At 39.6% G+C, this 23463-nt stretch overlaps 1 protein-coding gene across 5 annotated transcripts in view; it reads right to left on the bottom strand.

The window, feature by feature from the left end:
- Nucleotides 1-4948: 4948 nt before the first annotated feature.
- The window catches only part of SRBD1 (S1 RNA binding domain 1), a 127938-nt gene continuing 109423 nt past the window's right edge, over nucleotides 4949-23463 (bottom strand). For all 5 annotated transcript variants that reach the window (XM_065679490.1, XM_065679487.1, XM_065679491.1 and 2 more), the window contains 3 exons: nucleotides 20545-20697; nucleotides 8543-8727; nucleotides 4949-5941 (listed from right to left, as the gene is read on the bottom strand). In XM_065679490.1, coding sequence (XP_065535562.1) covers nucleotides 5652-5941; nucleotides 8543-8727; nucleotides 20545-20697 — 628 coding nt within the window. In that variant the 3' untranslated portion in view covers nucleotides 4949-5651. The remainder of the gene's footprint in view (nucleotides 5942-8542; nucleotides 8728-20544; nucleotides 20698-23463) is intronic.

Here is a 23463-nt window from a genome sequence, read left to right as displayed (position 1 = left end):
GCTAAAGAAATCATGTGGCTCCTCATTTTATTAAGTGTTCCCTGTTGAAGAGAAGAGACAAAACGAAGAAACAGAAGTTTCTAATACTATTAACTGGACTGCTGTGTTGAACATGCCTTCATCTTTATCAACTCTAGAATAAGCTGAATAAGGTAAAAGCTCTAACCAGTGAATCAAGGAGTAAGCAGGCCGGCTTCAAAAGCTTGTATCTCCTAGTGAGGGACAGAGAGCAGATGAGAATTGAGTGCTTTACCATGAACTTCTGGTTGGATTTAAAATTCTCAGTGGGATGATAACCATCTGATCTGAGCACAGCCACCAATCCTTCCTCACTTCCAGAGTGGAGAATCTCTTAGAATTCTTGACGTAACTAGAACATGCCCAGGGGAGACCTAACAGCTAGAGGTAACACATGAAAAACAGCAGATCTGTTAACAGCAGCAAGTCCCATTGTAGAAGCTCACACAGAAACAATACTCCAGCACAGATCCCTCCCAGACTGAGGAATCTTGACTGCTGATCTGCAAGTTGCAGAATCTGCAGCAAAGTCTGTGGTGCAATATGCAGACTTCTCATGAACACAAGGTTGCAACATCCACTGAAGGGATTGGCTCAACTTGAAACAGGCAACCAAAGTTCTCTAAAAACTAGTCACTGAGGTTTGCTGTTAAAAAACATCTATATTAGTTACCCATGAAGCTTTACAGAGTATGGATTCAAGAGGATTTCCCAAGATGAAACTCTTCTAACACTTACGACTTCTACTTGCCTGTAAGGAGGGTAATGAACAGTTGGGACCAGTAAATTGAGGTGCTTTCAAACCTTCAGAAGGTCTCTAACAGGGAGAGGTGAAATTACTTCTTTGTATCTCCAGAGATACGCTCACAGCTCTTCGTGAAACCTTGATCAAAAGGGAATAACATTGAGTAACATGGACCCATGTAATCAACTATTTGCCTATACTTTCCTACAGGACTGATAATCTTGAAATTGGATGTTCTTAAGCAAAGGTAAGTAGCTACATAAATTACCCTCAGGAAGGCTAGAAAAGCAAAGGTGCTATTCAGGCCGAACCAAGAGCTCAGCATCCACTTCAGAGCAAGTGAGGCTCCTTATATAAAGCTCTGAAATTAGGCAAATGGGATTCATGTTTGGTTTGTAGCTTCCAGGCATGGTTTCTAAGTGTATTTGTTGTTAAATAAATACAGACACCCAGCTCAAGACACACTACATTAAAGCTGTTGGAATATTTGTTCTCCTGAATTATGCATTGCCTTTGTTCGGTATGCAACTTTTCTAACACAAATACCCCACAACACCCCAGATTCCAGCATATCTATACACCATATGGACAAGCTTCTCCAACCGTCTGCTCCTCATGGAAATTCTATTTGTTTTCCTATTGATTTTATTATGTTTAACAGCATACTAAATCATTCCCGAGGTTGACAAGCTTCTGGAAAATTGATATATGCTGTCTAAAACTGCCTGAGGCAGGAATAAAACCAAAACAAATGGCTTCTTTTAAACTCTTGATTTGCATTACTACAGCCAGGCATACAAGTGCCATCTTGTTTGGTAGAAGAATTCTTCTCCTTTGTGCAACATGTAAAGCACAGGAAATCCTCTGAAACTCTCCTTATAGGCTTGCATATCGGAGGAAGGCAGTTGCAAAATACCAGACTATTTGAGTGAGGGTGGGACTGAAAAAGCAAATTGTCAGCTAAGAGCAATGGGCTGGATTCTCTTGTGGAGAGGTGGAATGGTGAGTAGATGCATTGGAATCTACAGCTTAAGGCAAAAGTAAGATTTTTAATGGGACTTAAAAACTTGTACTTAGTTCTTCCCCTGAGAAACTGTACTTTGGAGCACTTAAGTGAGATCAGGGTTCTTGCTGTTTGTTTTAAAACATGGAGGAATCACCATTAAGCACCACAGAACTTGCTTGAAAGCTTGAACTGCATCATGAAGAGCATCTCAAATGGGAAAAAGCACCCAGTCAGTAATTTTTTCTTAGTTCAGAGAAAAAACATCTTGATGCTTTGATGTCAGAAATCTGAAAGCCACAAGAGTTCAAGAGGAAACCTGATTAAAAAGAAAGAATTGTTAAATCTCCAAAGATCTGACAAAAAGCAGAGAAGGTCATAGGTACACATATTCATCCTTATTAGACTCTCACTAGGCTGTTCTAATGGCTGTGTTCTGGCAAAGAAAAAGAACTTGCAAAATAAAAAAAAGAGTATTTTTGTAGGAAGTAGTTAAGACACTGAATTAGCTGACAAATAATGGGATTACATTTGCAGAGCTGTAGACATTGAAGATATTAATAGCTACAGACTTCCCATTTTGGTGTGATTGTAAACCAAATAAATCAAAGAAATACAGATGACATTTTCCAATAGTCCCTGTGATGCCACAGAATAAGCTTCTGAGTTCTACTAAGGAGAAACCAAACCAGCTTATGAAGATGTAGGTTGATCTGTAGGTCAGTCTTCTTAATAAGCAAGAAGCCACCTGTGATTTAGCAGTGAGCAAAAGCAGTTCCAAGATGTCTTCCACTTAAGAGAATTTTATGATCACCCAAGAGATATACACGAAAAAATGCAGAAGATGCTACAATCAGTCCTCGTGATATTAAATATATGTAAGAAAAGTTAATTTCACTAACAAAATAGTACAAAAAGAGAAAATGCTCATCTTAGCCATTGAAATGAGCTTCAGGAGAAGAGTTTATCAGGAGAAGAGTTTATCTCCTCCTTAGAGAAGACCAAACAAATTCAGTTCATTTGCTAAGTGCTTAGATAACATATAATGCTCAGCAGAACTTAAATAATTCTGCTGATAGAGACAGTAGAAAATACTGCAACATTATCCGTGAACACGTCACTTGCAGAACAAAATCTCAGCTCATTTACTTTGCATCTGTGTTTTCAAAGACAGTGACACGGTTAACATGGTATCACAGTTTCTCATTTCATACCACAGAATCACAGAATCCCACAGAATCACAGAATCCCAAGGGTTGGAAGGGACCTAAAAAGATCATCTAGTCCAACCCCCCTGCAAGAGCAGGGTAACCTACAGTACATCACACAGGAACTTGTCCAGGCGGGCCTTGAATATCTCCAGTGTAGGAGACTCCACAACCCCCCTGGGCAACCTGTTCCAGTGCTCTGTCACTCTTACAGTAAAGAAGTTCTTCCTGATGTTAACGTGGAACTTCCTATGCTCCAGTTTACACCCATTGCCCCTTGTCCTATCACTGGATATCACTGAAAAAAGCCTAGCTCCATCATCCTGACACCTACCCTTTACATATTTGTAAACATTGATGAGGTCACCCCTCAGTCTCCTCTTCTCCAAGCTAAAGAGACCCAGCTCCCTCAGCCTCTCCTCATAAGGGAGATGTTCCACTCCCTTAATCATCTTTGTGGCTCTGCGCTGGACTCCTTCAAGCAATTCCCTGTCCTTCTTGAATTGAGGGGCCCAGAACTGGACACAATATTCCAGATGCGGCCTCACCAAGGCTGAGTAGAGGGGGAGGAGAACCTCTCTTGACCTACTAACCACTCCCTTTCTAATGCACCCTAAGATGCCATTTGCCTTCTTGGCCACAAGAGCACATTGCTGGCTCATGGTCATCCTCCTATCCACCAGGACCCCCAGGTCCCTTTCCCCTTCACTACTTTCCAGCAGGTCAACCCCCAACCTGTACTGGTACATGGGGTTGTTCTTCCCCAGATGCAAGACTCTACACTTGCCCTTGTTAAATTTCATCAAGTTTCTCCCCGCCCAACTCTCCAGCCTGTCCAGGTCTCGCTGAATGGCAGCACAGTCCTCTGGTGTGTCAGCCACTCCTCCCAGTTTTGTGTCATCAGCAAACTTGCTGAGGGTGCACTCAGTTCCCTCATCCAGGTCATTGATGAAAATATTAAACAGCATACCAACCAGTCTACTTTCCAGCAGTATCACAGGAAAATTTCAAAAGGCCTCAGAAACATGATTCCAAGTCGTGATGACCTTCATATTGTAGAGAATGCTTTTTTTTTTCTTTGATAGACAAATGCAGCGAAGCTAGTGAGATTTATCTCCCTTTTTCCATCTGCTAAATGATTCCATAATCTCCAAAATGCACAGCCTACAGGTGGCTCTTAATTATTAAAATTGAAGAACAGAGCTGGGAGATTAAATGATGTCAACCTTTTTACTAACTAATACAGACTCCCTGTGCCAACACCTATTTGGACATTTGCAGCTTGAAACCTTGCCATCAAAGGTGTTTGACACTCACTACACCTGCTCTCTGCGCTCATCTGCTAAAGGCTAGAGTTTCGGCCAACTTACAGGCGAGTGTGATTACTTCAAAGGAATAAAAATCCAATACACCCAAAATTCCCTGGAAAGACCACATATATCATCTGTTGCTGGAGGCTCCTCTGCCTGTCCTTTGCAAACAGGCAATTGGTAAACCCTTTGAAACACCACCAAACAAAAAGTCTCTAAGTGGATGAAAACAAACCTCCTGTGCTGGGCACTCCTAGCAGGAAACAGTGAGCATTCTTATTAAAACAAAAGTCTAGAAAACCTTTGCAAGCATCTACAAACAGCAAAAACTTCTGTATGGAGAATCGTGCCTTCACAGGCATGGCATGTGAAGACAAGTGTCGAAAAACCGTTCTTCACTCAAAACAGGCAGACAAATGACATATAAAAGATGGAAAAAAATAATGTCAAGTTAAAGGAATCCAGAACAGAGTAGAATTATTTTATCAAATCAGGAACAACATCAGGCCATGGGGCTGTAGTCCAGTCTTAAAGCTCAGAAAAGTCAACCCAGTTCAGACGGTCAGATAAGTGCATCCTCCAGTTGGAGTGTTACTGATGGAGCGCAAGTTGGAAAGAAAGAGAAGCAGGACTGTTAAATCACTTGTAGAACCAGTACACTGAGAAAAGATGGCCAGAAATGTTTTTATTTTGCACAAGGATAGAACAACATAAATGTCTTTTGACACCTCTGAGCAATGTTCCTTAAACCCCAAGGTACATCCAAGTGCATTAATCAATAATAACTGACCAAACAATAATAAGGCAAGTAAACAGAACTCCTAATGATGTTGCTCAAATAAATTAAACCTGAATATTTCTGAGCCGTGAATAATATTAGCATCCACTCCTTTCTCAGTCTACTTTTGAAGCAATGTCGTCACCAACTTAACAAGATCACTTTTTTTCCTACAACTAGGTAACCTCTTTTAGACTCAATCAGAAAACAGGCAAACTGAACGGCCATTTCTCGAAGGGGAGCAGTGAATGTGTCTGCTTGTGCAGCACTGACTAAAGACTGAGAGAGCAAATCTTGCAGAGACAGAACAGATAAAAGATCTCTCTGACAGTCCACTGGAATTTCATTTGCTCTGCAGACAAAATAGCACGGTTGCTTGGAGGTAGTCTAATAAACTGTTCCAACAATTAACAGAAAGGAGTCAAGAAATGTGGAAAAACTGTTAAAATAAAAGGAAAAAAGAAAAAAAAGCAAGGCTGAAGGTTTCCAAATTTGTTCATTTCCAATAATCTCATTAAATGCCTGAATCTGCAGAACCTTGCTGTCACTACTCAACCTTTAAAATTAAGGCTTAATCGTAAAAAACCCGTCATAAAACACGAATAAGATCCAACGTTATCCTCAATCGAGGAACATCGACATTAAGCACTCTGACTTCCACTCTTTCTCCAGGACCTAAGCCCAAGCTTTTTCTCTTCTTCACTTTAGAAAGTTTTGCTTCTGTTATGTTTCGCACTGGAATCAAACCTGCTTTCCCCACACCAATATCTACAAAAACTCCAAACGGTGTTGCATTTTCAACTTTTCCAGTCAGAACAGCACCAACACTTAAGTCTTCGAAGCAGACGATGCTTCTCTTGAAGTCAGGTTTGTCAAAATCTGTTACAAGAAACAAGAAACAAAAGTAAGACACTGGAGAAAAAGCTTTTATTATCTTCTAAGGGTTGTTTCCAACTGATTGCTCCTAATCGAGAAGCATTAAGGTAAGAAGTAATTTAGGCAGCCCCAAGGTCCCAAATACTCCTTCATTATGTGTTTTAAATAAAGACCCATCTGTAATAAACAACGTATTTCTTGTATTTAATGAATCACTTTAAAAGACTATGATTAATGAAGTAATAAGTATGGTGAACTATGTGGTGAACTATCACAACGGGATCAGAAGCATGCAATATATTAGCTGGTGATTGAAAGGTTCTTTAAAAGTTCTCGGTGCTAGGGTGAAAAGACTTGAGATGACTTTTACTTGAGCTACATAAATTACAAATAAAATTCTATTTCTATACAAATTTGCATACAGGAATGTTAGTACTCAGTCTCTTCACATACCAAGGACAAAAGTCACCAGTGCACTGTTCTTAGGCTTGCTGTCCACCTGCACCGTGATACCACACAATCAACTGCTTCCCATGACATCAAATGATAAACTGGTTCTTTGCACTTATAACTTAATCACACCCGCATGATTATAAGCGGGTAATACCCCAATATATTGAAGTTCACGTTCTGTACTTAAAGGCACAAACAGAAATTTTAACCTCTCTTCTCACTTGCTTACCACTTTCTTCTCCTGCAGAAAACCTTTCTGAGCCCTGTCAACAACTTCCCTTTCCACCTTTTCCAAGATATAATAGGACTGAGGTTTTCCACACACAGCATTGCTAAACTAGGACTGCACCCATTTTCCTACCTTTGAGAAATAAATCACAGCCTGAACCAAGTTTTGCCCATGACAGTAACTGTTGAGATCTCCCCCTGTCCTTATCTCAATCTATGGACTCTTTTCTGTATTTTCTCTCCCCTGCCCAGTTCAGGAGGGGAGCGACAGATCGGCTTGGTTGGGCACCTGGCATCCAGCCGGGGTCAAGCCACCACAGGATCAAACCCTAGTCGAGTACACAAGCTGCCAAATGGAGCAAGAGGTCTTGAATTACATCAAATTTTCTATTGCAGGAATGTACCTCATTGCTCAAGTCCAACATGGTTAATCCTTTCGTAACATTATACTCCGCAGTGGCACTTCAGTGAAAAAAGCAACTAAGCAGCCATCCAGGGCAACAAGCACAAGAAGGTTCAGAGAAATTATGGGAATCTTTTTAAATGTTTGCAAACCTCTTTCTCCCCCTGCCTCCCCATCCCAGTGGGTTCATTACAGCTACCTGATGAGCTGTTCCACTTTAATGTTAGAAAGAATTTCTTACAAGAAATGCCTTGCAAGACACCTTGGCTAGAAAATGATTCTTACAATATGTGATAAAAACATTCTATTCTTTCTCTTTCCCCAAATAATCCTTCCAATTTTCTTTTGTATTAAAACCATTCATGAAAATTAAATATAGAATTTTAAATTTAATAAAATTAAGTTTAAGTGGATACAAAAGGAAGCTACTCTCTCTCTCTGCAGTTCCCTAATGTGACATTTCTACTGTTGAGAACAACAAAGGAACTGAATCTTAAACCAAGATTATTTTGTGAATCAGGGCAGAGTACAAACTAGTCTATGTTAAATGTGATGCACTTCCTCACTGACAGTCACTAACAGGGTTACAAAGGCAATGAATTAGAGCTATATGAGGCTATTAGGCTGCCTACTCTAGTCACAGATTTGTCTACAGCAATACGGAATGTACTGGATCAGCAGAACATGAGTATTTCCACTGAAAATATTTTTGCTTTTATATCTTAATATGTTAATAGTCCATCCTACTGTAATTTAGATGTGAAACCACCAGGACATAAATGCATACACAAAAAAATAAACCCCAAAACATTTCCAAGATCACTAGTGGGAAATATTTATAAAATCTGGAAATAAAGTACTTATGAAACCCAAAAAGAGAGGCAGAAGTTTTATTTTCTTAAGCATAAGTTTATTATCTAGTACAATCCTGCATCTTTGCTGCCTACCTTTATCTCTTGCTGTCATAAGAGAATCCAGCTTTAAGTTTCAATAAACAACAGCATCTCCAGATGTTGTACTTCATTGCTTACCTCATCTTTCTTCCCCTCCACCTCAAACTGTTCAGCATTACTGCAATGTTTTAACATGAGCCATGTGCTCCAATTACACTTGTCTCCAGGAACTAGTGCAATAAAAGAGCAGAGCTACACACTGCTGCTCCACATAGCTTTATTACTACTGTTTCAGCTTGGACTCAGCATTCCCCTCTATGATGGAGAGCCAACACAGATTTAATCAGTATAGAGTCAACATATTGAAACTATTTCATTTGTTAACAGCCATACAACTCCCCTTCCTATGCCTGAAAATGCTGTGATTTAAGACAGGATTCACACTCCTTACCTACCGGGCTGGAAAGAAACATCTGACTATGATATAGCCTTTACCTTGCCTGAGAAGAGAAATGGAGTTATATGTCCATGAAGATCTGCTACTGACTTTAGAAGAAGAAAATGTGTTAGTTTAAAACTGATATGAACAATCAATCTGAGATTACAACCTTCAAAACAAAGATTTACCTGTTCGGATGTCAAAGCCTTCAGGCTGAGTCAGACCATCAATGATCAGCTGCAGCGTGTGCACCGTTGTATTTAGCCTTTTAGCTGTGCCTTCCAGTCCTTCCTTTTGAATTACTGCATTTACTTTTTGCTGCATATCTGATTTTCCTATGTCATTTGCATTTCCCCCAATCAACGACAAAAACCTGGGAAGTTCAGACAAAGATACGGAGAGAGATTTGTAACATCATTCAGACAGGACTGACCCATTGCTATATTTAGGGGTTTAAATTACTTCTGCATTGATGTGTGAATAAAACTCCTGCTAAACTAATATATGAACAGCAGTTTCCCAAGTGGATACCCTATCAACTCATCACTGGTCAGAGATGTACATGGAAACTTAAGAGCCTATTAGTATATATGTATCTCTTGGAACAGATTACAACACTAGAAGCAGAGTTTCAGAATGAAAATCACCTCTCAGCCTGATGAGTTCATCTCACACTAAACCCACGTCAGATTATGACTGAAAGATGTGTTTTGCCATGAAAGCTCCCTAGAAACAACTGAGAATTCTATAATACTGTCCACTTTGTCACTCTCATTCAAATTAAAATCAATGATAAGTAAAACACCAACGAACATTTAAAATACACAATTAATATGAAGAATCTATAACCAAATGTCCTGGGTTCAGCAGCAGCAGTCAGTTTTTCTCCTTCTTAGTAGCTGGTGCAGTGCTGTGTTTTGACTTTGAGCCTGGGAACAGCGCTGATAACACCGATGGTTTTAGTTGTTGCTCAGTAATGTTTACTCTGACCAAGGACTTTGTGAGTCTCATGCTCTGCCAGGGACGAGGGGAGGCCGGGAGGAAGCAGAGATAGGACACCTGATCCAAACCAGCCAAAGAGGTATTTCATACCACAGCACGTCATGCCCGGGGAAGTAACTGGGAGTTACCCGGAAGGGCACAGGCTCTCTTCTGGGGGTTGGACTCGTTCAGTGGGTGGTATCGTATTCTCTTCCCTTGTTATTTTCTCTTATCATTATTATCCTTGATGGTAGCAGCAGTGATTTGTGTTATACCTTAGTTACTGGACTGTTCTTATCTCAGCCCGTGGGAGTTACATTCTCTTGATTCTCCTTCCCATCCCTCCGGGAGTGGGGGGAGGAAGGGGAGGAGTGAGTGAACGAGCTGCGTGGCTGGGTTTAAACCACAACACCAAACTCCAGGAAAATATCACATAAAATACTTGCCTATGAACTTTGCTATTAAGAACAATTAGCTTTCCAGAAACTAGGAAATTATCGAGTCAAGGTAGTTACACAACACAAGCACACTTATCCTTCCCTATTGGCACATAAACACACACACATCGCAGGTTGAGACAAGTTTGGACATCTAAAATGGCTGAAAAGAAATACTTCAAAAATAAGCATGTCTTCATCCACAATCTTTTTTAGAAATAAAAAAGTCAAAACGCACTTACTGAGGTTTTCAGTTCAACAATGTTGGCACAAATGCCGAGAAGTGCAGAGAATAGATGACAAACATTCACATGCAAACCCTTCTCATTATCAGGAGTGACGCTTTAGACAATCTTTATTTATCACTGAATAAATGTCTGTATTTTACTGAAGGACTTAAAAATGCAAAATAAGCCTTTAATGGATATAAAGCAATGAAAATGAGGATGTGGCTCACAGGAACTGAGCTACATTGTACTAAATAAAGTCATTTGTCTGTTTCTCAGTAGACGCTTCAGTTATCTGTTCTGGTGCCCTGCTCTGCATCTCACCATGGATAAGTCTCTTCCACCCTGCTTTACCATGTTCCTTATTGCTAGAGGGAGACACATGGGTTTTTTTGCATGTTCTCCACCACAGCAGACAAGCAGAATTATTGTCCTCCAGATGAGCAAGTGTTCCTTCCAAATTCCTAAAAGAGATCCCTCCTTCCTGTCCTTATCCTACTTCACAACAGGTGTAAAATATGAGCCACAAAAGAAGTGCTGAGCAGCAGGTTCGTGCCCTGCACTTATGAATGGCAGGAGATATTCCAGCTCTATAAGAAAGCAAAAACTCCTTCCAGCCCCTCCTCCACAGTGAAAATACATGCTGTGCTTTTATCAAAACCTGAGGCTTGTATTTCTTTTGGTAGGGGACACAGTGGAGTTATTTTTGTTTTGTTGCTTCCCTTTCTTTTAACCCAGCTGACATTATTTCAGGTGGTAAAAAGTTATATGCACTGAAAATCTTGTATTGAGAAAATACAGATTGAAGGAACATAATTAAAGCAACATCCAGCTTGCAGTAAATCACAACATTGATCTTTGACCACAAGGGCAAAGCTTCACTTCAAAATGTCCACTAATTTCACCAAAAGGAAGACGTATGTTAAAACTGGCTGTCAGGACTTCTACTTTTGTACAGATTTCAAGTGCAAGCCTGGCAATTTAAGTGTATTGTTAGCTCAAGTGCATAGATTTAATAGTGTTATAGCTAATGGTGATGTAATTTTCACATTAATTTTCTTAGTGCCTACAGGTCTTTCAGGTGGCAATGTATGAAGAAAAAAGTAAAAACTCAAATATTCACTGGATGATGCTGTTCTCAGGATTTACCTGATTTTGCTTCGACTGACTGCTTTTGAACTTTTGACATCACTATCTGAAGTAGTTTAAGATGGTTTGGAAACAACGTAAAGTGAAAAAAACATGCAAAATTGCTTATAACATTAAATACAAGTTTTTCTTTTCTGGAAACCAACAACAATACTAATACTCAAATACTTCCTCTATTAAGAGCCTACACGCAAAAAATATCAGACCTTTTATGAAACCATATTCTGTTGGTCTCAAAGGAGCACCAAAAGCGGTTGCAATGACAATACCGAAAGTGGTGCAGGTCCAGGCGAAGTGCTCTTCACAGAACTCCTGGGGGCCACTTGCTGCTCATGTTGATGGATGGACAATGCCCCACTAGAGCACTAGTGACAGGCAGCAGCTGCCCCAGCTTTGACTGACATGCCAGATGTAACACGACAAACCCAACCAGCCTCATGACTCAACCTTCTAAATAATGTATGCTTTACCTCCCGCCCCTAGAAACAAGTTTGCTGACAGTCATGTACTTGGCTTTATTTCACTTCAAATGGAAATTCAGCTTGAGTACCTCCGAGGATCATTTTCTCACCATTAGGATTTTGCAGAAGTGCATTCACTTTGTAAATCGATAACAGGGTGGGTTTCAACCACATGGACTTGTCACCAACATATAAACCCCTTGTTACATACAAAACTGTCAAACGTGTGGATAATGCAACCAGAATGCACAGTGCTATGTGGAGGCTGCTGGCAAGAGAACCAGCCTGAAACAGGACACAACCCAGGTGCCTGAGCCCTCAATTACTACTCATGAAAGTTATTTTGCCCTCCCCTCTTCCTCTGTCTCCCCCATCCCCCGGAAATCCCAATGAAAGCATTTGACTGATATTCAAAAGGATTTCTCATCTAGGCAAGGACAGTAGGTTTTGGACCTATGTTATCAGATACTGTTGTTCAAACAACTTAACATCGCTACTGCTGAAAATAAAATCTTGGTTCCACCTGAAGTTCCTGCTCACACGTGCCCAAGCTGAAGTACATGAGAAGTCCCCCTGACCTCATCTGAATGATAAAAGTTCTAAAAATAAGGCATTTGGTTAAGAATATTTCAGAATTATGAGGTATCTCATAGGCAGAACAGAGCACTGTAACAAGAACCAGCATGCACATAGATGCAAAAGAATTATCTTTAACAGAAACAATGTCTTTCTACTTTGGAAATTCTCATCTTTTTTAGGTTAGGTTTTGGTAAAAACCTATGTATTAAAGTATTTTCAAATAACAATTTTTTAGTGATTATAGATGTAGTTTTTAAAGAGACTGTTGAATCTAGTTATGTAATGTATCATTTTCACTCCCATGAACAAAGCCTGAGGGCACATAGAAAATCAATATAAAGCACAAATCTCTGACTGAGAAGTGGCACATTATATTGATCATTTCTATTTTTAAATGCCATTGCTAAGAATAAAGTTAAATGCTTCCTTATTAATAAAGCAGGCAACAACTTCCTTCGATAGTCATATCAAGGTCAGAAAAAGAGCATATAGTCAGTAATAAGACTAGGATATGGCTATTGGGCAGGGGGAAAGAGGTTTCCCTTACTTTAGATGTTTTGTTATTTGTCATGTTAAACTATCTCACTACAATCTTTGAAATATCTCACCCAATTTGTAAATGCCAGTTCCAGCTGCACAACATCAGAACGTGAATGATGTGTGCAAAAATGAACACTCCAAGTATTTTCCTTATGTGTGAACTAAATAACGTGTTGCAGTACTTCAAGTGCTGTGGTTATCTGCTAGAAAGATAAAACTTAGAGAAAAATTAAAAGAAGTGAAAATGGAAAAGATAAGGTATTTTTTTCCTGAAAGTGAGGTCACTTATATTGTCCTGATTTCCTCGAATGTTGAGCGTCTGAATGAATGGCAAAATTTCTGTTCAAGGCACACCAACTCAAATAAAACGTGCTGGAGTCTTAGGAGAGTCAGAACAGAGCAAAACGTAGCTGTTTTAGAGACTTTGAGGTTTACAGTTTTGAGATTTAGGGGATACTCAGAAACCTCTGCAACTACCTTAGTTTTAATAGCAATCCTTGCAGTGTTACAGGACCTGCAGAGAACGGTCATGGCTAAATCACTGATGTTTTTATTTAATACATAATTTCATCCATCTTACCCAGATAAAGAAAGAAAAGTAGCATAAATGTAACAAATAAGCACATCATGTTCACTTAACATACACATCTGTACAAAATTATAGCACAGCCCTTGCAATGCTTAAAAGATAATGCAAATTTCAGTGGAATGCAAAAAACAGTCAGAAAAGAGTAAAAATACAACCAAGGGAAGCTTTCAGTAAATTTTTAAGAAGTTACTTTAAACCCCCCAAAAAGCTTCTTATAATGTGCAGGAGTTCTAAAGCTTTGCAAGGGTTTTAGTCACAGTCATTTCTGTTTTATGTAATCATTTCCAGCAACACGACTTAAGAGCTGGGAGGACTGGATTCATTACATTAAAGCAACATGATATGCCATTACATCTTGTCACAGTGCACACATGAATTAATGGTAATGCAACATAATCACTCTGAAAACAAAACAACTTTGCATTAACATGCACTTTGTTAGGCAAAATGCACATTCATGACAGTAGCAAACTGAAATTACGCAGACATTTGTTTTAGTAATGTTTTGAAACACAAAAACATTATTTAATGCAGATGTTGACTCTTCTTGCTCCAACTGGTGATACGGATCCTCAATTTTTGACTACCCATGCGGATTATACTTGAACAATATTTGTGCATTACTCTCTGTAGATAGTTGCTAGACACAGAAAGTTAAAGTTCCAAATATATTTAAAACTACTTATGTGTTAGAGATGAGCCTTATGTGTTTTAGAGAAGGAAATTTAACCAAACTTTTTCCTCAAAGGCACAAATTATTAACGTTGTAATTACCTGACTGCATGCAGAAGACCAGAAAGCACTCAGATAGTTCATGACATTTTGAATGTATAAATCTAAGAAACAATGAGTTTCTAAATGAGAAAAGAAATTCAGACACAGTGCAGCACAGTCTCTTTGACACCCTACCATTGGGCATGCTGCTGCTAGCTGTTTTCATGACTACCGATATATCACATAACTGAAGCGCAACCTGAGATGCAAAATAGGGAAACATGTTGAGTTACCCACAGAGAATTAGTACTCTTAAGTATTACAGTTAAAGGAGATATTTCCATTAAAAAAAGGAATTTTTTTAATGCAACCAGGAAGAATTTAAGTAAGTTTCAAAAATTTCAACAGATGAAAAAATACCGCTTGATTTATAGGTCTAGTATTTACAGAGTAACTGGAGGAAAATTCTTTGTCATTTCCAAGTTCTTCTAATAATTCTTGTTAATGGTATGTTTTACATCACATTAAAGTTTTAAAATGTCTTCTCTGGATGGCAAAAGCCTCTTCTGCTCTTCCATTTACTGACAAGATCCCTTCCATAAAGACATCCTCTAAACATGCAGCTACTAAGTTAATAGTCAGACCCGTGAATGAACTGGCCTCCTAAAGGGATGAACTACATTTATTAGGCCTAGTGGCCCTGCTTTCGCAAGTGTTCTGCTTAATTAAGGTAGCTGTTTCCTATTGGAAATAGTCATAAAGGTTTATCAATTTACAGAGCTTAACTTTTTTAGGCTTAAGACTTTACTGAAAAGTATGATTTTGCACATTTTACAGTCTCTTGAATACACACAGGTGTGTACATGCAAATACAGCCTTATTAAACTGGAGAAAAGATGTTTCTGGTGACTTGGTAGTGAATTTAAGGACTGACATCCTACCACAGTAAAAACTTCTATCCTCTGTAAAATATTCACATGTAGACTGCATTGTTAAATACAATACAACAATTTGTTTTCATTGGTCAAACACCATATCAAATAACTGCTCCCTTCCTGATTTCTATTCCCCTTAAGCGTTGCCTCAGTTGCTCAGTTACAACTAGGGGACCTGGACAGCAGCAAACCAGCCTGGCAGAGAACTGGAAATGCCACCAAAGCACAAATGTGGTGTTGCACGAAGGGCAGGAGAGGAAGACTGCTTTCTTTTGGTGGTTTCTCCCTAATCAACAGTTTTCTTTCTGCATTTTCTTACATGTCAGTACTTGTCTTCCAAGCTAGCAAGTGCAGCTTTTCAGCATAGCAACTGAGATACTATGGATCAGCTGCTACATCCAACACAGAAAGAGTAGCAGAAACACCAGAGCAATGATCGAACCATCTAGAACAGAGTATAAAATGTTATAAACATGAATGCTTTGCTGAAAGAGCAAACCCAAATGTTTTACTTTGGTGAGGCATAAGAACATGAATGAGTGCTTTGCTGCATCCTCTTGGGATTCTGATGTCCTTTTGGGATTATTAAGCAGCATTATCAATACACACGGAAGCGTGAGACATGAATCTTCACTGCAAGTCATTCTGCTCATGTAAAACTCTTCCCTTAAAGCAGAACTGACTGCATCCAGCAGCGCTATCCATTCTCCAGGCAAGGTCCTAAACCTGGGTAATTACCCAAGGAAGATCCTCACCTGCATTATGCTAAATCGCAACTTCAGTTGGGAAAATATTTCTAAGCCGGACTGAAACACAACCTGTCTGCCAGACGCTGCAATCTGTCAGCAGCAAAAACACACTCTGAGTGCCAGCCTTCAGCAAAGAACACTTTTATGAGATTTAAATAAAAACGAGTAAATGTTAAGATTCAGTCAAAGGAAACCAACTGCCCCCAGCAGACTGATACAACACAGAAAAAACATTGTGTTTTCTTCCCAGCATTTCAGTTCAGAATCATAACCGGTTGTAACTTCTTGAGACTTCCTAAATGTTTCTTCAGTTTTTCTACCAGTTATTTTACAATACGTACTAAGAAATTGGATACGCTCTACATGTTGTATTAACTGTATGTAGAAGATTCTGCCCCTATAAACTGGTTGTCGCATACAGCCTTTTCAGAAACTTAAAACACAGCTCTGCTTTGCAGGAAAATACACTGTCTACAAAGTTTGTACTTATTTATTTAACCTATAGGAAATTCTGATTCATAATATTTAGAGGTGTCCATAAGTTTCATCACTGCACATGACAAAGCCAAGCTTTGACAGTGTGGAAACCATTAACAGTAAATATGTTGGTCATCTGTAAAGTGTGTTAAACCACCAGTAGGATGTTCCCCAATTCTTTTGCAGAAAGTATACAGATTTTAAGTTAAGATGTTCGAATAGCATAAATCAATCATACCAGCACCATTTGTGCCACTGTAGTAAAGATTACAGCAGTCTTTCCATTATAAACCCCCTATTTTTCAGGAGTTTCTAATTCAGCCATAAAAATTGGCTCCAGCCTAAAGCTTGGCAACCAAAGTCACCACTTGGGAGCAATTCCTTCAACCATTTCATTTGGTTTTTTGGGGGGGTTGGCATTTCAAGGTACAAAATAGTTCACAAAATTGGTGGTTTCAAATTTTGGCGAACTTCTATCCCTCAAAAACGTTTTAAAACCTGATAATTTTGCATGCCATAAATCTGTAACGTGGACTGCTGTTCTTGGGTAATTTGGATTAAAGCAGTGGATTAAAATCACCAGCTTATTTTGTTTGAAAATAAATGTGATTTCCCATGAAAACTTTTAATTTAATAAAATATCCACAAACCATTTTCTCATGGCAAGATGTGGCAGACATTGCATGAGGAAGCCTTTATGACTCATTTACACAGCAGCTATTCCATTCATATTAATTTCTGCAGGAAGAGGTAGGTAACACTGCATTTTGATGCCTTAAACAAAATCAGCCCATCTTCAAGACAGTAATTCTGCCTTTGGTAGCACAGATCCACCTGTGAGCTTGACATTGCCTCTGACAAAGTTCTGCGCAAGCACAGAATAAGAAGAAACGAATACTTTGAAAGCAGCAAAGCACCAGAACTCTTTTAAAGTGTATTTTGTTTAAAACTTTATGTATTAAATGTTCATTCTAACCCATTTCTAACAGACTCTGTTTTTCTCATGTCATTGATTGAAGCTGTAAGAATTATCAATTAGGTTTTAAATCTAGTTTAGTTCTAACACCCTAAAAAGTCCTTCAGACATTGGTTATTTCAGCAAGACACCTCAAATCAAGAACATTAACATGATTGTTAATGTTTACTTCAGAAGCTTCAGGCTCTCAGAAGCTTTCTTATGAACACAGGCTCAGCAGAAGGCAATCACAAGCCCAGCCCCATGCACTGCCTATCAAAGCAAGCAAATACCGTCAACAGTCCTGATAAGCTTTGGAGTGAATCCTCCATGCAGTCTGAATTCCTAGAATTTTTTCTTAATTCATATTTAGGCAGCAAATTGGTTTGGAAAATCATTTCCATAAGTTCTGAGAAGCCCAACAGCTCACACGATTTTTTTGGAAAGTCATTTTAAATATATAATCATTGCTAAATTATAGCATTAGTTGCTTGAGGGGAGGATGCCTGGTTTATATTTAGCCCTTATGTCATGGGTGTCAACTTTTAATACTACGCTTCTTGGCTTTCATCAGTTTGCTGTAGAGCTCTACTTTCTTTTCTGCAAACAGCTATTTGCAATGAAAAAAACAGAGAGGTATTTGCCCCCTTCCCCACACAACTCTGTGATATCAAGCCACTGCATATTAATACAATCTATACCATAAAAGTTATCACCTTCATATTGAACGAACTTCAAAGGAAACTATATTTTGATTGTGAGAAGAAGAAAAATACTGTTGAACATAGAGCACATTTATAGAAAGCACTTCATGACCTTTTTTTTTCCCTCACACATAAAACTATGTGTACAAATACTCACAAACATAACAAGTAAGACAAAAGAGAAAAAGCCCAAAGAAAACAGAAAAGACTGATTCAGTTACAGAGATAGATGCTATGCTTAGTAGTTCTGGTGTTCCATTAGCAGGTATTGATATTGTGTTTTTATATTCGTTTTAATATCAACTCATATTCTTCGGTGTACAGCACAATACTGACAACATGAACTTGGATCTATATACTTCAGTTGAAAATTCAGTCTAGGAGGTGAGAAACAGAGAATAGACAATGGCACAGCTGGAAATCTACTTTAAAGTAGTTGCATTAGCCAAAGAGAAATGACATGACAGGTAGCAGCGGTCGGTAGCCACATCATATTTCTGCAATAGCTTTGCAGCTCTCAAAGTCTGAGTTTGATCATGAGCACATTTTAAGAATCACCAAGGTACCTTCCAAGCAGTGTTGGCAGTGCAGTAGGTTGCAGCCTCCTCTCTGAATCATGCATAAGCCCGTGACTCAAACCACTATTTTTTGGTGGAGATGTAAAACTTGTACTCATTTATCTTTATCAGTGTTAATTCTGGGTTCCCAGCCAAATTACAAATCACGGTTACATGATTTGTGATACCTACTAAACCTTTCTCCCAAATTTCAATTCTATATGAATCTCTGAGCTACCCTCTCCAGTAACAAATCCCACTCACCCCTTCAGATATAAAAGTAACCTGTGCTACTCTAGAAACAAACTCACAATTTGTTATTTCTGACCAACCCTTGCAATGGTGTTGTATGCAGATAATTTCCAGCAGTATTCCACCATCAACTGGCTACACTTCCCTGCTCCCTGAAACAGTCTTTTCACATCAGCCTTTAGGCAAAGCTAGTAACACTGAACACTTTACTGATCTTTTTGTTAGGATGCTAGGGCTGAAAAGCTAAATGACAATTAACCAAAACCTGACTGCTCAATGTTTAAATTGCATAAAATATTAAAAATGAACATTAATTTTGGGTAACACTCTACTTATTTTTACACTGACTCACTCCGAATAATCTGTAAGGGTGACCAAGCTTTCCTACTCTATAAGCCACCTACCAAATGTAAGATATCATTAAGATCAGGGCCTTGCCCAATTTTTTCCTACAGCTCTGCACAGGGCAGATAACTAATAAATGCTGATGCATAAGAAAAAGAAAGGGAAATGGTCACAGAAAAGGAGAAACCAGTTACCTACATACCACACAAAGAGCATGCACTCTAACAAGCAACTGCACAGAGCACACAGTGTAGGGAAGGTGTCCTAAAAACGCAAGGTCCTGTAAGAGTTTTTAGCTAAGAAACTCAAGCTTCCTGAATTCAGAAATTCAGCGTATCTCTCTGAGGCTTAGAGATGGTTTTGTTTATAAAACAGGAAGCATGTTCTCAACAGAGACCATAAGAATCCTCAAGCATCTAGCTACTGCTGAAATTAGCTCCAGCTCATTTGAAGAAAACAACCTTTTCACTGCAAGTCACCCCAAAAAATAAATAGGTGGTGGTTTATTGTAGGAGATATTTTCTCAAGAGGACATGCAGAGTCGAATTTCAACCAGGGCTGATGACAGTAAAGATCACAGCTTATACTACCATTTACCAGCTGCAGTATGCCCTAACCAGAAGCACACATGGATTCCTAATTGCTTTTCTCTGACCTACACAAAACCCATTCTCTTCTTTTAGCTAAAGGTCACTTAGCAAAACTATCATGGTGTTCATGTGCTTGGGATCTTAGCATACACATTTTAATCAGATCTCACAATATCCGAATTTAACTTTAAAGCCTCATAATAATGACAAATCCTCACATATGTCCATGCGCTTTTGCGCGCACACACAAACACACTCACACAAATTCTGGTGGCCAAAATTCATCAAGTATGAAGTTTGATTGGCACATGCTGAACATAAGGAATAATGTTAAAGCAGTTCTTAATGATGCAGAGGTATTAAAATACTGTTGACTGAAAATCTGCATCGTATTTAAATTAGATTAGTTAAAAGAGCAAATAAAATTGTTTTACTTATGGCCTTCCACATAATATATGGGGACAAGATAGAAGAAAAAAACCCTAAATTTTGTAGGCATTTTTTGAACAAATGATTTGTCTCCACATTTTGTGACCTGAAAGTTCAAACTGAAAGCAATCTCTGGCATAATGACAGTTGGCAAACAAAGGAATTGAGAAAAGTGGCCTCAAAGAGGTGCAAAGTGGTGATGTGAAGAAGGCGGGATCACTGGAAGAAAGTCTGGCAAAGGTCTGAAAATTCACTCATTTCCTCACTAGAAAATAATGTGAAAGCAAAAAAACACCAAAGAGTAAAAATTTGAATGCACATAGAAGGCAAAACACATCAATTGAAACCCTTTACTTGTAAACAACTTCTGAAACATAACGTTTGCTTGAAGAAAGGAGAGAATGCATCAAATCAATGTGCTCCTGTCTTAAAAGGCAGAGCAGGCTGTTGTCAGAAAAAGAAGTACTTGCATTTTAAAAACTGACAGCATCAATGGTTCAAAAAGCTTCCAACTGCTTACCTCATTGCAATGTTGTAAGACTCTGGATGTATACAAGTTTGGTCCAAAGGATTGGGCTGTTGCGAGGCATATGGCACTGGTTTGCCCTTCTTTTTACCCTGTGCACCTGCTTTAGTCATAAAGGCAGGGCTTCCAGGTTCTTTTTTATTATTACTGTCAGAAAGCAAAAACGAACATGTCATTCTTAACGAACAAATACCCAGCCAAGTGCCCACACGTGAAATCAGAGATATATAATCTTCATTCTTTAACATGAAAAAAGTACAAACACCCTAAACGGTCATTGTGGGGGAATCTTAACTATAGAATTAAAATTTAACATATACATGTATGCATAAATTAACTTACAATAGAAACAAACATTGGGAAGGATTGGATTTAACCACGACAAGTGCAAGGTCCTACACCTGGGTGGGAGCAATCCCAGGCACAGCTACAGACTGGGCAAAGAAGAGATTCAGAGCGGCCCTGCAGAGAAGGACTTGGGGGTGCTGGTCGATGAGAAAATGAACATGAGCTGGCTGCAGTGTGTGCTCGCAGCCCAGAAAGCCAACCGCATCCTGGGCTGCATCAAAAGGAGCGTGACCAGCAGGTCGAAGGAGGTGATCCTGCCCCTCTACTCTGCTCTTGTGAGACCTCACCTGGAGCATTGTGTACAGTTCTGGTGTCCTCAACATAAAAAGGACATGGAACTGCTGGAACAAGTCCAGAGGAGGCCACGAGGATGATCAGGGGACTGGAGCACCTTCTGTACGAAGACAGGCTGAGGAAGTTGGGGCTGTTCAGCCTGGAGAAGAGAAGGCTGTGTGGGGACCTCATAGCAGCCTTCCAGTATCTGAAGGGGGCCTATAGGGATGCTGGGGAGGGACTCTTCATCAGGGACTGTAGTGACAGGACAAGGGGTAACGGGTTAAAACTTGAACAGGGGAAGTTTAGATTGGATATAAGGAGGAAATTCTTTCCTGTTAGGGTGGTGAGGCACTGGAATCGGTTGCCCAGGGAGGTTGTGAATGGTCCATCCCTGGCGGTGTTCAAGGCCAGGTTGGATGAAGCCTTGGGTGGGATGGTTTAGTGTGAGGTGTCCCTGTCCATGGCAGGGGGGTTGGAACTGGATGATCTTGAGGTCCTTTCCAACCCTAACTATTCTATGATTCTAAGGGATTCTGTGCTTCATCAAAATTTCTTCATGATGACAAGATTATAAATAAAACACAACTGTCTGTAAAATGGGGACAACTGCATTTACCTACTTGATAAAGATCTTGTGAGGATATTTTCATACTTGACTGGCAGTTACTAGAATCATAGGGTGGTTTGGGTTGGAAGGGACCTTGAAGCTCATCCAATTCCAACCCCCTGCCACGGGCAGGGACACCTTCCACTAGACAAAGTTGCTTCAAGCCCCATCCAGCCTGGACTTGAACACTGACAGGAACAGAGCTAGAGGTCAAATCTGCTGCTATTTCACAATTTAGAAACAATTTTTGCAGACATATCTCAATAGAGCTTTCCTTTAAACTTATTAAATACATGACTGGCTCCTAATCAGTTAGCATTTGGATTGGTCTTTTTTTGTGTTTTTTTAAGAAGCTGGATAATGAAAATGCTCCAAATTCTCAGATTGATCCCTGGACAAACTGCCTACATTGGTAGGAGCACTTCACAGAAGACAGGAGAGAAAGAGATCTCTCTTTGTGTGTAGCATATTTACAACCAGCACACTTCTCCCCCTAAAGTTTCCCTTAAGCAAAAAAATGCTCAGGATACAGTAAAGGCATCAAATGACTCCCACTGGCAAAGGCCGCTTTCTTGACTGTTTATTTTTGTTTCCTAGATCACAAGTAGTTCCTGCTTTTGCAGGACAAAAGAGAATGCACTGATGGACCTTCAACTAGCACTTGCACTTTGGGCTTTACCAACGCATTGACTGTCAGCAGAAGCACAGACATAACATTTCCCATATCAATTTTAAAAATAACCACTATTTGTTAACTTCCAAGTATAAAGCACAAAACCTAATTCACACGGCACTCTCTAGCCATCCACATTAGAGAGGACCAGAATGAAACCTTCTTGAAGTCCATTTAAAACATGTTTGGTTTTGGCCACCTGGGCCCAAAAGAAGTGGTGTGGTAGCAATGGTGTTAGAGCTTTATTTTGGCCTCAAACTCCACAGTTGTAACAGATTTCTCAGGTTATACAGTGTTCTCATGTTTTATGGAATCTGACTAACATCAGAAGCATGCTCCAGCAAGGGGAAAAAACTGTTCTTAAACATTTCACCAGTGAACTTTTTTTTGAGGGATAAAAGGCATCAGCCTTTTCTCCCCTGTGTTGTATTGCAGCATTTGCTAGAACAGATCTGTACAACACAACACTTACCGATCATCTACAGCCTTGAAAGCAATTTCTTTGGTCTTCTGGTGCTTACAGCATGCACCATTTGGCCTGCAGCATGTTCCTCCCTGCCAGATGGGCAACCAATCTGGATACCTTCCACCCGGGCAGTAAGCCAGTCCTAATGTGCCTACCTCCTGCCTGGAAGTTACGTGTGTGCTGTTTGGCCAGCAGCAACTGGGAATACAGTATTGCTTCTGAGCCGTGGGTTGGCGGAAAAATAGCATGTGCTGCCCAGGAAAATACTTTTTGAGAAGAGCCAGTGGCAAAAGGGTGGGGATGGTGCTGCCGCTGTGCCCTTTCTTAGTTCTTTATGTTGGAGGGAAAAATGGAAAAGGCAGAAGAGACACTGTACCAGAAGGGGCACTTTCAGTTGTGGAAAGGAAGGATGAGCACAATGAATGGTTGCAAGAGGGAAAGGCTTTGTACAGAAACAGGGAATAGGATGATGCACTGTTGACACATGGGAAAGGGCCTCACAAAAAGCAGTCGCATCACACTCACTAGGCACAGGAATACAAC

The sequence above is a fragment of the Lathamus discolor genome, chromosome 5 (assembly GCF_037157495.1).
Source record: "Lathamus discolor isolate bLatDis1 chromosome 5, bLatDis1.hap1, whole genome shotgun sequence".
In the NCBI taxonomy this organism is placed as follows: Eukaryota; Metazoa; Chordata; class Aves; order Psittaciformes; family Psittacidae; genus Lathamus; species Lathamus discolor.
Note: the sequence above shows the minus strand (reverse complement) of the source record. Positions and strands in the feature narration are given on the sequence as shown.